The sequence below is a fragment of the Anolis sagrei genome, chromosome 6, assembly GCF_037176765.1.
Source record: "Anolis sagrei isolate rAnoSag1 chromosome 6, rAnoSag1.mat, whole genome shotgun sequence".
NCBI lineage: Eukaryota > Metazoa > Chordata > Lepidosauria > Squamata > Dactyloidae > Anolis > Anolis sagrei.
In genome coordinates, this window is record NC_090026.1 from 130,167,765 (window position 1) to 130,183,782 (window position 16,018).

The following is a 16,018-nucleotide window of genomic DNA, read 5'->3' on the forward strand; positions in this document are numbered from 1 at the left end:
TTCCTCGCTCCCTCTTTTTTTTTCTCTCTCTCTCTCTCCTCCTCTTCCTCCTCTTCTTGATGTCCTGAAACGTACCAACGGAAGCGGTAATTCGTCGACTTCCTCCCAGCAAAAGAAAGGAGGGAGAGAAGGAAGGAAGGAAGGCTTTTAGACGCCTCCCACTGAAGCTCTTTGCTGGCCAAAGGAACGCCTGCTCTGCTTCTTGCATTCTCTTTGCAACGGCCGCCTGGTTTGCAAAAGGAACCCAGCCTGGCAGTTCCAGGTAAGCTTTGCAAGCTTTGCAGCTGGAGGTGTGTGCTGCTGCCTCCATTGCAAAAGCAACCCCTATTAGAAGCCCAGGCACACAAAGAGGAGGCTCTCAATGAGGCAGGGGCCAAGTTGGGCCCTCCAGGAGTTTTGGACTGCAACTCCCACCATTCCTAACAGCCAGGCTTGCTCTAAATCCCCATATCAATTCAGGAAAGCCTCCCCCTCCCCCCCCAGATCTAGTTGCAAGGGGAAACTGGGGAAATCTACTGCAAGGGAGGAAACTGATGAGATCTAGTCCAAGGGGGAAACTGGGGACATCTGGAAGGGGAGGTCTATTGCAAGGAGGGAAACTGGGAAGATCTCGTCCAAGGGGAGATCTATTGCAAGGGGGAAAACTGAGGAGATCTAGTCCAAGGGGAGATCTATTGCAAGGGGGAATTCTGAGGAGATCTAGTCCAAGGGGGAATACTGGGGAGGTCTATTGCAAGGGGGAAAACTGGGGAGATCTAGTCCAAGGGGGAAAACTGGAGAGATCTAGTCCAAGGAGGAAAACTGGAGAGATCTAGTCCAAGGGGAGATCTATTGAAAGGGGGGAAACTGAGGAGATCTATTCCAAGGGGGAAAACTGGGGAGATCTGTTGCAAGGGGAAAAACTGGGGAGATTTATTGCAAGGGGAAAAACCAAGGAGATCTAGTCCAAGAGGAGATCTATTGCAAGCGGAGGAATCTAGTCCACGGGGGGAAAATGGGGAGATCTATTGCAAGAGGGGAAACTGGGGAGATTTATTGCAAGGGGAAACTAGGGAGATCTAGTCCAAGGGGAGATCTATTGCCAGGGGGGAAACTGAGGAGATCTAGTCCAAGGTAAAAAAAACCTGGGGAGATCTATTGCAAGGGGGAAAACTGGGGAGATCTTCTTCAAGGGGGGAAACTGGGGAATCTATTGCAAGGGGTAACTGGGAAGATGTATTGCAAGGGGGAAAACTGGGGATATCTATTGCAAGGGGCGAAACTGAGGAGATCTGCTGCAAGGAGGGGAACTGGGGAGATCTATTGCAAGATGAAACTGGGGAGATCTGTTACAAGGGGAAACTGGGGAGATCTAGTTCATGGGGAAACTGGGGAGATCTGTTGCAAGGTGGAAAACTGAGGAGATCTTCTGCAAGGGGGGAAACTGGGGAGATTTATTGCAGAAGGAGAGGACTAAGTAAATGCAAGGCAGCCTGGCAAGGTCAATCCAATATCGACCCCCGTACACAAAGAGGACCCCCCAAATTCCTATTTTAACTGGAGGATAGCTCCCTTGGGTCTTGTGCATTAAGAAATTAATCTGCTGCTGCAAATGACTTTTTTTCTTCTTCGGTCCACAGATTTCCGCCGTTGAACTAACATGGGCCTGTGACTTGCCTGGAGACATCTTCCCATTCCCCAAGGGTCCCCAAATTCCTACAATTGCAGAAGGTGAGGAGGAAGTAAAGGTACGGCAGTCCAGTTGCCATTCCTAATGTTTTCCTTCTGTGCCAAACCAATATCTGGAACATTTAATACATAAAAAGGCACATGCATACACACACACACACACCCATTCCCTTTTTATTTGGAGGAAAGCCACAATTAAAGATAGAAAAGAAAAGTAACGTGCTGCTGCAAAGGACATTTTCCTTCAGTCCTCACTGCTGACTTTCCCTTTATTGTGGAACCAACAATGCCTGACATGTTAAACCCACACATGAGGGAAACCCTCTCAAAACCCCATTTGAATTGAGGGTGTGCTCCCTTGGGACCTCTGCAAGGAGAAAAGTGAGATAAAAATGAATTAAATGAGCAAACATTTATATATATGAGTCACCTGGAGTCATCTTCCCCTTACCTGAGGTATAGGGCAAAACAAAGGCATTCTGCTGTTGCGCCTCAGATTAAGCTTCACCTTGCTCTCAAACACCACCAGACCACGGCTGTAAGAATTATAGTTTATTGTAAGGTTTCCAAAAGAAGGCAAAGGTTGAGTCAATACAAAGTTCCTGTTGCAACCCAGAGCAGGAAACAAGGCCCTAAGATAACCATCCACCACACTTGACTGTGAAAAAACAATCCTTTTTTATTGAAGAGAATTGGTTACAAAATAAAGGGAAAATGCAAAGTCAAAAGCCACAGTAAAATCAGCAAACATGAATGTCCATGAACAAGATCAAAACCCAAAGCCACACTGTGAAACATTGGAACCTGTTAGCAATCCACTAACCGTACTTGGTGTCCTAGAAATTTCTCAATACAATGGCCAAGGGAACCGGGAGAATTGCCAAGGTACTCATCAATCTGAAACGATGCCTGAACTGAGAAAGTCAGCCCAGCTAAAGGCACTTAAAGCCAAAGAATTGGTTCCGTGATACGCCTCCCTGCTTTGAAGCCCTTGTTTGTTTTTATTTTAATCTCGACGACCTTCGCAAGCTGAGTGATTCACTCCTGTCTTGCCAGATCTGCCCCCTTCTATTCTCATTAGGGATCCCAGGTGCAGAAGGGAGTGAAAGGTCATGGCTTCCCTCTGAAACATTCTCATGAACACTGGTACTTTCATTTTCCAAATCTGCAGAAGTTTCTTCCTCACTAATTTCAGGAGCATTGTCACTAATTTCAAGATCACTGACATCAGGAAGTACATTTTCATCAGCATCAGTAAATATATTTTCATTAGCATCAGGAGGTACAAACAGAGAATCAGGTTCAAACTCAGGCTGAACCCCAACAGTTCCAAAGTTCAGGTAAAATGCACGGTACAGTTCCAGAAATCTTTAAGAGAAAATCAAGATAAACAAGAGTCATGAAGCAGGAAGCACAAACCCTGTGCCAAGCAACTTAGCCCAAAAGCAGCACGAAGAAACCCAGGCTCCAAGCCTCCTGTCTCCCAATGCAGGATCATGAAACTGCTAGCAGAAAGCCACGTTGAAACTGACAGCTGTGAATCGCCAGTGAAAGCCCTAAATACTTTTACACATCAAAACAATCTACTTTCCCACTGCTCCCTTGATTCGTCGCTGACCTAACTTGGCAGCGATCCGCAAGCTCCTTCTCACAGTTCTGTTATCCCTTTGAAGCAGCACCTGGGCTTCATCCTTATCATCTGCGTTCCTGTCCTGTGAGAACTGCTTCTCCAACTCTACTGCAGGCTGAGAACACTGTGGCTGAGAAAACTGAAACCCATCAGGCTGCTCAGGAGCCTGTTGAACCACAACATCTGCAATGCAAGTGAAATTGTACTTCAGTCCCTGGATTTCTATCATTGCAGAAGGCGAGGAGTGAGAAAAAGTAAGACAAGTGCCATTACTGATCAAATCAGAAACTGGAAATACTTATTTATTTGTTTACAGTATTTATATTCCGCCCTTCTCAACTCGCAGTGGACTCAGGGCGGATTACAGTGCGCATAAACATGGCAAACATTCAATGCCAATTAGACATACAACAGATATAGGCAGACAGAGAGGCAATTTAACATTCCAGCTTTTCTGGCTTCATGAGGGTATGCTTGATTCTGGCCACAGGAGGAGCTGCTGCTTCACTGTCCACTTGTGACATTGGGTCCTTTGATGGAGTACTTTCTCATTCTTACGCACGCTGCTGGAAGGTTTTATGGCGACATAAATTATATAATCTATATATATATATAAATGCTTTGTGCATAATGAGTGCCTTAAAAACAAAAGAACCAATGAACGAAATCACACCAAATTTGGCAACAAAAGTCTCACAACACAAGGAGTGACCATCACTCAAAAAATTATGATTTTGTCATTTGGGAGTTGTAGTTGCTGGGATTTATAGTTCACCTACAATGAAAGAGCATTCTGAACTCCATCAACAATAGAATTGAACCAAATTTGGCACACAGAACTCCCATGACCTATAGAAAATCCGGCTTACCTATCCAAACGTATCTCACCTTATGGGTTTGGTGGGCATTGACCTTGAGTTTGGGAGTTGTAGTTCACCTACATCCAGAGAGCACTGTGGACTCAAACAATGATGGATATGGACCAAACTTCACACCAATACTCCATATGCCCAAATGTAAACAGTGGTGGAGTTTGGGGGGAAATAGACCTTGACATTTGGGAGTTGTAGTTGCTGGGATTTATAGCTCACCTACAATCAAAGAGCATTCTGAACCCCACCAATGATAGAATTGGGCCAAACTTCCCACACAGAACCCCCATGACCAACAGAACATACTGTGATTTCTGATGGTCTGTGGCGACCCCTCGGACATCCCCTCACGACCCCCACAGGGGTCCTGACCCCCAAGGTTGAGAAACAATGCTGTAGTGGTTAAAATGGTGGTAGGACTATAATTTTTGCAGGAACTCCCTAGGAATATAATCTAAGGGTATTGACCAAAATCTTAATATCTATGTTCTGAATCTCTTAATTAAAGGTGTGGCTAACCATGGGTCCTAAGAAAGTTTTTACAAAGAAGAAACGGATGATGTGCTTGGATACAAAGCACGAAATCATCGAGAAGCACGAGCAAGGCGTGCGTGTTGCCGACTTAGCAAGGCAGTACGATCGTAATACTTCGACGATATGTTCGATTTTGAAGCAGAAGGAGTCGATCAAGGCTGTGGCGCCTGCCAAGGGCATTAAGATCATTTCAAAGCTCCGGACCTCTGCCCACGAAGAGATGGAGAAGTTGCTGTTGGTGTGGTTGACGGAGAAGCGGCTCGCGGGAGATTTCGTCACGGAGAGCATCATCTGCGAGAAGGCACGAGCCCTTTACGGGGATTTGGTGCGCCGGACGCCACGAACCTCAACGGGTGAGGCGCCGGAAGAGTCGTTCAAAGCCAGTCGGGGATGGTTTGATAATTTTAAAAAGAGGACCGGCATTTTCTCTGACGTGGCCTGGCAGGGTGTGGCAAGGAGGAACTTAAACTTTGCATGGAAGAAGCTGTGGCCTGAGGTTGTGTCCGACGAAAGGAGCTTCGAAGGTTTCAAACCTGAAGAGTTGGCAATGGAGGAGATAGTGTCCAATGGAAAGTCCTCGGAAGTGGACGAAGGAGACACCAACGGCCTCGTCGAGCAGCACAATGAGGAACCGATAAAGGAGGAAGTGGAGGAGTTTCAGGAGCAACAGCTTGTGGAAGTTAAGCAGGAAATCGATGCGGAGGAGCCAGAAACGGAGGAGGTGAGCTATTTCAAATCTCTCAGTGCTCATCTTGAAAGGACCTAGCACTCAAAGAATGAAAAGTCATATAGGTTCATATAGGTTCCTGTAAAGGAGCATAAAATTACTGCCACCTACTGGAAGTCCTGTAATCAATATCAGCTTAGGAGGTGGTTTATAAAGGGACGATTATTTGCAGAAGTATTTATTCATTTGATAGCGTAGCATTTACTGTCCCTGGTTTGGTTTTACTTCTTATGCAGGCTGTTTGACTTAGGAGAAACTGTATCAGGCAAGACTTGAGGAAATCAGTAACAAATTTAATTAACAGGAGTATAACATATTCAATTGTTTCTTCACAAGAGGCACAAATCTTAGTTGGTTACAATAGTAAGGTTTCATGAGTAACTTTAGGTACAGACTTTAAGAGATTTCTTTGAGTAGATATATCTTTCTTCAACTAGCGTTCTTTTACTACAAATAAGCCACCTGACTTATCTGATCTATATTGGCTCTTAATATTAAAGAACCAGTCTTTCCTATAGTTCTCTAACTATAGAATTCCTGCTGGTCTTCCACACACCACAGGATCAACTACCTCTCTTGTAACTCTTTAGTCACAAATTAGTTCCCTGAATCTCCTACCCAGAGATTTCAGTGTTCTCTGTAGCTCACCGGCTTACAGACTCTTCCCTGATTCTCCCACTAGAGAAATCAGTCCTTCCTGCAACTCTAATGGTAGACTAGTTCGCTGAATCCCCATCTAGAGATTTCAGTCTTCCCTGTAACTCTACTGGTCACAGACTAGTTCCCCGTTTCTCCCACTAGAGAAATCAGTCCTTTCTGCAACTCTAATTGTCACAGACTCTTCCCTGATTCCCCCACTAGAGAAATCAGTCTTCTCTGTAGCTCACCGGGTAACAGACTGCCTATTTCAAACAGCTGCCCCATGAAGTGACAGTTGGCTCCGCCCCTGTTGCTATGGCAACTCAGCTCAAGGCAAACCAGCCACCATCTCTAACAAAATATGATCCTACATACTTACCATTTATTAACTACTGTTTAAACAACACATAACCATAAGAATAAAAATTACACATCGTCACAGTTCCCAAGTGGTTTATGTGTCCACAAACTTTGTAAACAGAGGGCCAGGTCACAGTCCCTTAAACTGTTGGTGGGCCGGATTATAATTTGCAAAAAACATGAATGAATTCTTATGCACACTGCACATATCTTATTTGTAGTACAAAAAAATCTTAAAATATACAATAATTAAAATGAGGAACAATGTTAACAAATATAAACTTATTAGTATTTCAGTGGGAAGTGTGGGGCTGCTTTTGGCTGATGAGATAGGATTGTTGTTGTTGTTGTGTGCTTTCAAGTCATTTCAGGCTTAGGTTGACCCTGAGCGAGGGCCGGGTAAATGACCTTGGAGGGCCGCATCCAGCCCCCGGGCCTTAGTTTGAGGACCCCTGTCCTAGATGGTTCATAAGGTGAGATACGTTTGGATAGGTAAGCCGGACTAGAACCGTTCATATTTAATAATAATAATAATAAAGCTTTATTTGTACCCCGTTACCATCTCCCAAGGGACTCGGTGCGGCTTACATGAAGCCGAGCTCAAAGACAACAATACACAACAATACAAGCAATTAAAATAAAACATGGACAATAAAATAATGAAACATAACAATAAGACAACACACAATTAAAACTATAGGAAGGCCAAATGTAGAATTAAAATTGAGAATAATGCTGGAAAAACCGCGAAACAGCGAGTCTGCGAAAAGTGAACCATGAAGTAGCGAGGGAACACTGTACTGCAGAATGATTTACTAAAAGACTTTGACAATAGATTTCCTAATAGCTTGTAGTCCAACTTTGCGTGAGATATATGGATTCTATAATGGCTAAGATGGTGGTAGTAGGACTGACATTTCTGTAGGAAGTCACTAGAAGAGGCGAGGGAATATAATCTAAGAATATTGTGCAAAATCTTAATATCTGTCTTCTGGATCTCTTAATTAAAGGTCTGGCTAACCGTGAGTCCTAAGAAAGTTTGTGCCAAGAAGAAACGGATGATGTGCTTGGATACAAAGCACGAAATCATCGAGAAGCACGAGCAAGGCGTACGCGTTGCCGACTTGGCAAGAGAGTACAATCGTAACACTTCGACGATATGTTCGATTTTGAAGCAGAAGGAGTCGATCAAGGCTGTGGCGCCCGCCAAGGGGATTAAGATCATTTCAAAGCTCCGAACCTCTGCCCACGAAGAGATGGAGAAGTTGCTGTTGGTGTGGTTGACGGAGAAGCGGCTCGCGGGAGATATCGTGACCGAGAGCATCATCTGCGAGAAGGCGCGAGCCCTTTACGGGGATTTGGTGCCACGGACGCCGGGAACGTCAACGAACGGGGCGCCGGAAGAGTCGTTCAAAGCCAGTCGGGGATGGTTTGATAATTTTAAAAAGAGGACCGGCATTCACTCCGACATCACAAGGAGGAACGTAAACTCTTCATCCAATAAGCCGTGTCCTGAGGTTGTGCCCGACGAAAGGGGCTTCGAAGGATTCAAACCTGAAGCGTTATCAATGGACGACGTCGTGTCCAATGGAAAGTCCATGGAAGTGGATGAAGGAGACGTTAACAACAACCTCGTCGAGCAGCACAACGAGGAACCAATGATGGAAGAATTCAAGGAGCATCAGCATATGGAGATTAAGCAGGAAATCGATGCGGAAGAGACAGACACAGAGGAGGAGGTTATCCGCACGAGCGAGATCACGGAAATGTTGGGAATGTGGGAGAAAATTTCAGACTTCATTAAAAGTAAACATCCAGAAAAAGTTACAGCGAGTTGTGCGTTGGCGCTGTGCAACGACATTTGCCTCACTCATTTTAGAAACATTTTGAAAGGGAGGAAAGAACAGAACTCCTTGGACAGGTTTTTGTTGAAACGCCCTGCAAGCCAAAGCGAGGAAATTGCGGCAAAAAAGGCAAATCTCAGTGAAGAAGACGACAACGACGATTAAGTGAAGTCTGTTCTTGGAGGAAAATACATACTCTACACTTAATAAATCCAGTTTATTTATGTACATTTTCTTTTGTTATGAATTATTGTTATACATTATTATTTATTTTATTATTTGAAATAACATAACAAATCGGTGTGATTTTTGGGGGGCTGGAATGGATGCATAGCATTTCAATTTGTTTCAATATTTATTTCATTATTTATCCTGTCAGAAGCAAATTGAGGGTACATTTATAATGGATTTAAAAACACAAACCAAGTTTTAAAACTTGCCATTATGCTAATATCCTTTGACCAGAAGTGCCTCTGGTGTTGCTATACTTACTTACTTAGGCGATTCCTCGTTGTCCAAGTAGGATTGTCTTCCAAGATCAGTGTTCTGGCGGTGGGTCCGTAGGTGACTGTGGAGCCCTATTCTTGATCTGCATCTTCTTCTGCAGTGAGGGCATTGGCTACCAGGTGAAAAGCGGTCCTGGTCAGGGTTGGCTTGATGCGCCTTCCTCTTGGCACGTTTCTCTCTTTTATCCTCCATTCTTCAAATTCTGCAGCACTGCTGGTCACAGCTGACCTCCAGCTGGAGCGCTCAAGGGCCAGGGCTTCCCAGTTCTCAGTGTCTATGCCACAGTTTTTAAGGTTGGCTTTGAGCCCATCTTTAAATCTCTTTTCCTGCCCACAAACATTCCATTTTCCATTCTTGAGTTTGGAATAGAGCAACTGCTTGGGGAGACGGTGGTCGGGCATCTGGACAACGTGGCCGGTCCAGCGGAGTTGATAGCAGAGGACCATCACTTCAATGCTGGTGGTCTTTACTTCTTCCAGCACGCTGACATTTGTTCACTTGTCTTCCCAAGAGATTTGCAGGATTTTTTGGAGGCAACGCTGATGCTGCTATAAGAAGGTCCTCCATTGTGCATGTGGCAGGGCTCAGGTTGCATTGTAATAGGTGGTCTGTGGTTTGCTTTTCTCCATACTCGCATGTCGTGGACTCTACTTTGAGGCCCAATTTCCTTAAAGTTGACTCTGCACTTCATGGTGCCATAGCGCAGCCTGTTCAGAATCGAGCAGGACTATGACTTCTCTTAACCCAAGCACTAGACTCCTATGGATGCAGCCTAGAATCGCATTGTCCTTTTCAGCTGCTGCATCACATTTTTGACTCATGTTCAGCTTGTGATCTAAAATGCAATACACAAAATAAGCCAGAGTTCAGTAGAAGGCATCCAAAAATGCCAAGGTAAACCCCAAAATTCAGGAATGCAAGAAGTAATCCAAGGTATTTCCATGAACATAAACACAAGAACCTCTCCAAGGTAAATCCTCCAAAGCCTAGATGCACCGAACTACATTAATTCTAGTGTCAATTCACCAAACTACATTAGTTCTAGTTTTGATACACCAAACTACATTAGTGCACCAGGGTAAAGGTAAAGGTCTCCCTCTAACATTAAGTCCAGTCGTGTCCAACTCAGAGTGGTGGTGCTCATCTCCATTTCTAAGCCAAAGAGCCGGCATTGTTCTTAGACGCCTCCAAGGTCATGTGGCCAGCATGACTGCACAGAGCACCCTTACCTTCCCGCTAGAGTGGTACCTATTAATCTACTCACATTTGCATGTTTTCAAACTGCTAGGTTGGCAGCAGCTGGGGCTAACAGCGGGAGCTCACCCCGCTCCCCGGGCTTGATCCGGCGACCTTTCGGTCAGCAAGTTCAGCATCTCAGCGCTTTCTTCCATGAGCCATGTCTGCAGTTTGGCTGCAGGTCGGACAATGCGGCAACCAGATCGGACAGGAATGGTGGCAAATCATTGCAAACAAAAGAGAAACGAATGCGTAAGTCCATTTGTGCCATTCACTCGCTTGATAATACTTATCCGCTCCCTTCTAATCATCACCTAGAAATCTGGTGAGATGCAGCCTCGTCTTGTCTACTGCCTTTCCTGGCAGAGCGAGGCATAGATTCTTCAAAACACACCATGCTAAAGCATTAAGTCCACATTGTAGATGCACCCTAGGAATCTCTTTTACTTTTCCAGTGCAATTCCATGGTCAACGAGCTGGAGCTTCACTATAGAATCATACTGGATGACCTAGGGATTCCTGGAGAGGAGTCAAAACTGCATTAATTACAGTGTGTAGATGTACCAAACTGCATTAATTCCACAGTGTGGATGCACCAACCCACATTAATTCTAATGTTGATGCACCAAACTGCATTAATTCCACAGTGTTGATGCACCAACCCGCATTAATTCTAGTGTTGAAGCACCAAACTGCATTAATTCCACAGTGCGGATGCACCAAACTGCATTAATTCTAGTGTTGATGCACCAATCTGCAGTAATTCTACATTGTAGATGCACCAAACTGCATTAATTCTAGTGTTGATGCACCAAACTGCATTAATTCTACAGTGTAGATGCACAAACTTCATTAATTCTACCATATTGATGCACCAAACTGCATTAATTCTACCATATTGATGCACCACACTGCATTAATTCTACCATGTTGATGCACCAAACTGCATGAATTCTACCATGTTGATGCACCAAACTGTATTAATTCTAGTGTAGATGCACCAAACTGCAGTAATCTACATTGTAAATGCACCAAACTGCATTAATTCTACCATGTTGATGCACCAAACTGTATTAATTCTAGTGTTGATGCACCAAACTGCATTAATTCTACAGTGTAGATGCACAAACTTCATTAATTCTACCATATTGATGCACCAAACTGCATTAATTCTACCATATTGATGCACCAAACTGCATGAATTCTACCATGTTGATGCACCAAACTGTATTAATTCTAGTGTTGATGCACCAAACTGCAGTAATTCTACATTGTAAATGCACCAAACTGCATTAATTCTACCATGTTGATGCGCCAAACTGTATTAATTCTAGTGTAGATGCACCAAACTGCATTAATTCTAGTGTTTATGCACCAAACTGCATTAATGCACCAAACTGCATTGATTCTACCATGTTGATGCACCAAACTGCATTAATTCCAGTGTTGATGCACCAAACTGCATTAATTCTATCTTGTAGATGCACCAAACTGCAGTAATTCCAGAATGTAGATGCACCAAACTGTATTAATTCTGTAGTATAGATGCACCGAACTGCATTAATTCTAATGTCAATGCACCAAACCGCATTAATTCTAGTGCTGATGGGCCAAACTGCATTAATTGCACAGTGTAGATGCACCAAACTGCATTAATTCTAGTGTTGATGCACCAAACTGCAGTAATTCTACATTGTAGATGCACCAAACTGCAGTAATTCCAGAATGTAGATGCACCAAACTGTATTAATTCTAGTGTTGATGCATCAAACTGCATTAATTCTATAGTGTAGATGCACCGAACTGCATTAATTCTAATGTCAATGCACCAAACCGCATTAATTCTAGTGGTGATGGGCCAAACTGCATTAATTGCACAGTGTAGATGCACCAAACCGCATTAATTCTAGTGTTGATGCACCAAACTGCAGTAATTCTACATTGTAGATGCACCAAACTGCAGTAATTCCAGAATGTAGATGCACCAAACTGTATTAATTCTAGTGTTGATGCATCAAACTGCATTAATTCTGTAGTGTAGATTATTATTTATTATTATTATTTCGTGTACTTCTACCCCGCCCTTCTCGACCCGCGAGGAGGGACTCAGGGCGGCTTACAAAAAGGCACAATTCGATGCCTACACAATAATACAAATAAACGTGTAAAACAGAATTAAAACAATTAAGACAGTTAAAACAATCAATATATATCACAGTCAATAAACCAATCTCAAGCTCAGCATTCGCCAACTCAGAGTCCATATTTCATTCTACATTATCTATTCTTATCGGTCTTCATAGTCCTTTAGAAAAGATAATGTAGAACGAAATATGGACCAAATATAGATGCACCAAACTGCATTAATTCCACAGTGTAGATGGACCAAACTGAATTAATTCCACAGTGTAGATGCACCAAACCGCATTAATTCTAATGTCAATGCACCAAACTGCATTAATTCTAAAGTTGACACACCAAACTCCATTATTTCCACAGTGTAGGTGCACCCTAGGAATCTCTAGTGCCTCCAGTGCAATATCAGCCAAAACTGATTGTGGTTGACCTGGAGATGCCAAAGGGGTATCAAACCGCATTAATTCCACAGTGTAGATGCAGCGCTAGGGAGGAATTTGCAATCCATGTTTTCCCTGGGGAAGCAAGAGAGAGAGGCGAAGGAAAATGAATGATGGCTGCAAGTGGAGATTAAAGATTTTTCTCATGGATGTTTCTCTCTTGCCAGGCCCCCGTTCGGCTCCCTTGACGGCAAGCTCAGTGCCATCTGTGTGGACAGCGAACCCAAAGTGGTGCGAAGGCTGCAGAAGCAGATCGGGAGGAAGTAAGTGTGAGGGGGTCGTTATTAAACTGCTGCCACCAATTGTAACGATGACCGTTTTAATGCCACCGAATGTGAAGGTGCGAGTGGTAAAACACCCACTGCCACCTTATCTATGAGGGAAGCCGGGCAATGATCAATATCAGCCTAGGAACTATTTTATAAAGGGACTGTTTCTGGCTGACTTTATTATTGCAGGCCGTTCAACTTAGAAGAAACTGTATCAGGCAAGGCTTGAGGAAAAAGTAACAAGTTTATTTTAACAGGAGTATAACAATGTATAACTGTTCTTCAAAAGAGGCATAAATCTTGATGGTTACATTGGAAAGGTTTCATGAGTAAACTCAGGCAAACACTTCATAAGGTTTCACAGCTGGCACAACAGGCTTAAACCCAGCCAAACCTTGATTCTTAATTCAGAATCAACAACCCCCTGTACTGGGTCCTTCTCTGCAACCACTTTGGCCACCAATTGATTCCCTGAATCTCTAAGAGATTCAGTTTTTCCCTATAGCACACTGGCTACAGACACATTCCCTGAATCTCCACCAAAAGATTCAGTGTCTTTTTCAGCAGCTCTCCGGCCACTGATTAATTCCCTATTTCTCCCACTAGAGAAATTAGTCTCTTCCTGTAGCTCACCGGCTACAGACTGGATTTTTAAAACACAGCTGCCTCTGAAGAGGCGGTTGGCTCCGCCCCTGTTGCTATGGCAACTCAGCTAACGCCAAGCCACTCCCACAAAACATAACCTCCCATACTTACCATCCCTAAACCATTGTCCAAACTACACATAACCAAAGGAATAAAATTTACACATCGTCACACCTCCCAACCCATAGGGATTATTTTTGACTTTTCTACCAACACTCCAGCAAAGGATCACCGCCTTGTCGGGGCGCTGGAGCTTGAGCACCTCAATGATGTCATGAGCGAAACCGTGAAGGGCCACCCAAGACGGGACGGTTGTGGCAGAGAGGTCAGACCAAGCGTGATCCCTGGGGAAGGCAATGGCAAACCACTCCAGTATCCTTGCCAAGAAAACTAAATGGACCAGTACAACCAGAGATATGTCGGTATGCCATTGGAAGATGGGACTCCCAGGTCGGAAGATGGCCAAAATGCTACTGGGGAGGAGCAGAGGATAAGTTCAACTAGCCCCAGATGTGATGACGCAGCTAGCTCAAAGCCGAAAGGAAGGCTAGCGGCCGACGGTACTGGAGGCGAACGACGAATCCGATGCTCTAAAGATCAACACACCATAGGAACCTGGAATGTAAGATCTATGAGCCAGGGCAAATTGGATGTTGTTATTGGTGAGATGTCAAGACTAAAGATAGACATTCTGGGGGTCAGTGAACTGAAATGGACTGGAATGGGCCACTTCACATCAGATGACCACCAGATCTACTACTGTGGACAAGAGGAACATCGAAGAAATGGAGTAGCCTTCATAATTAATAAGAAATTCGCTAAAGCGGTGCTTGGATACAACCCAAAAAATGACAGAATGATCTCAATTCGAGTGCAAGGAAAGCCTTTCAACATCACAGTGATCCAAATATACGCCCCAACCACAACTGCTGAAGAAGCAGAAGTAGATCAGTTCTATGAGGATCTGCAGGACCTACTGGATAATACACCAAAAAGAGACATTATTTTCATTACAGGAGACTGGAATGCCAAGGTGGGAAGTCAAATGACAACTGGGATCACAGGCAAGCATGGTCTGGGAGAACAAAATGAAGCGGGACGCAGGCTGATAGAATTCTGCCAGGAAAACTCACTGTGTATAACGAATACTCTCTTCCAACAACCTAAAAGACGGCTTTATACATGGACCTCACCAGATGGTCAACACCGAAATCAGATTGACTACATCCTTTGCAGCCAAAGGTGGCGGACATCCATCCAGTCGGTGAAAACAAGACCTGGGGCTGACTGTAGCTCAGATCACGAACTTCTTATTGCCCAATTTAGAATAAAACTAAAGAGATCAGGGAAAATACACAGACCAGTTAGATATGATCTCACTAACATTCCTAGCGAATATACAGTGGAAGTGAAGAACAGATTTGAAGGACTAGATTTAGTAAACAGAGTCCCAGAAGAACTATGGACAGAAGTCCGCGACATTGTTCAGGAGGCGGCAACAAAGTACGTTCCAAAGAAAAAGAAAACCAAGAAGGCAAAATGGTTGTCTGCTGAGACACTGGAAGTAGCCCAAGAAAGGAGGAAAGCAAAAGGAAACAGTGAAAAGGGGAGATATGCCCAGTTAAATGCGCAATTCCAGAGGTTAGCCAGAAGAGATAAGGAACTATTTTTAAATAAGCAATGCATGGAAGTGGAAGAAGACAACAGAATAGGAAGGACAAGAGACCTCTTCCAGAAAATTAGAAACATTGGAGGTAAATTTCAGGCAAAAATTGGTATGATAAGAAACAAAGATGGCAGGGACCTAACAGAAGCTGAAGAGATCAAGAGAAGGTGGCGAGACTATACAGAAGATCTGTATAGGAAGGATAACAATATCGAGGATAGCTTTGACGGTGTGGTGAATGAATTAGAACCAGACATCCTGAGGAGTGAGGTTGAATGGGCCTTAAGAAGCATTGCTAACAACAAGGCAGCAGGAGACGACGGGATCCCAGCTGAACTGTTTAAAATCTTAAAAGATGATGCTGTCAAGGTGATGCATGCCATTTGTCAGCAAATATGGAAAACACAAGAATGGCCATCAGACTGGAAAAAATCAACTTATATCCCCATACCAAAAAAGGGAAATGCGAAAGACTGCTCAAACTTCCGTACAGTGGCCCTTATTTCTCATGCCAGTAAGGTAATGCTCAAGATCCTGCAAGGAAGACTCCAGCAATACATGGAGCGAGAGTTGCCAGATGTTCAAGCTGGGTTTAGAAAAGGCAGAGGAACGAGAGACCAGATTGCCAATATCCGCTGGATAATGGAGAAAGGCAGGGAGTTTCAGAAAAACATCTACTTCTGCTTCATTGACTATTCTAAAGCCTTTGACTGTGTGGATCATAATAAATTGTGGCAAGTCCTTGGTGGGATGGGCATACCAAGCCACCTTGTCTCTCTCCTGAGGAATCTGTACAAGGACCAAGTAGCAACAGTCAGAACTGACCACGGAACAACAGACTGGTT

At 43.9% G+C, this 16,018-nt stretch overlaps 1 protein-coding gene across 3 annotated transcripts in view; it reads left to right on the forward strand.

Annotated features, from left to right (window-relative positions):
* The first annotated feature begins 124 nt into the window (after positions 1 to 124).
* Positions 125 to 16,018, forward strand: part of LOC132779049 (tubulin delta chain-like) — a 40,918-nt gene continuing 25,024 nt past the window's right edge. Inside the window, exons 1-4 of one of the 3 annotated variants that reach the window (XM_067470412.1) lie at positions 125 to 262; positions 1,620 to 1,727; positions 10,070 to 10,269; positions 12,761 to 12,856. In XM_067470412.1, coding sequence (XP_067326513.1) covers positions 10,178 to 10,269; positions 12,761 to 12,856 — 188 coding nt within the window. In that variant the 5' untranslated portion in view covers positions 125 to 262; positions 1,620 to 1,727; positions 10,070 to 10,177. Of the gene's footprint in view, positions 263 to 1,619; positions 1,728 to 4,678; positions 5,426 to 7,440; positions 8,505 to 10,069; positions 10,270 to 12,760; positions 12,857 to 16,018 lie in introns of those variants that run through there. The other 2 variants (XM_067470410.1, XM_067470411.1) reach the window with 2 other exon arrangements.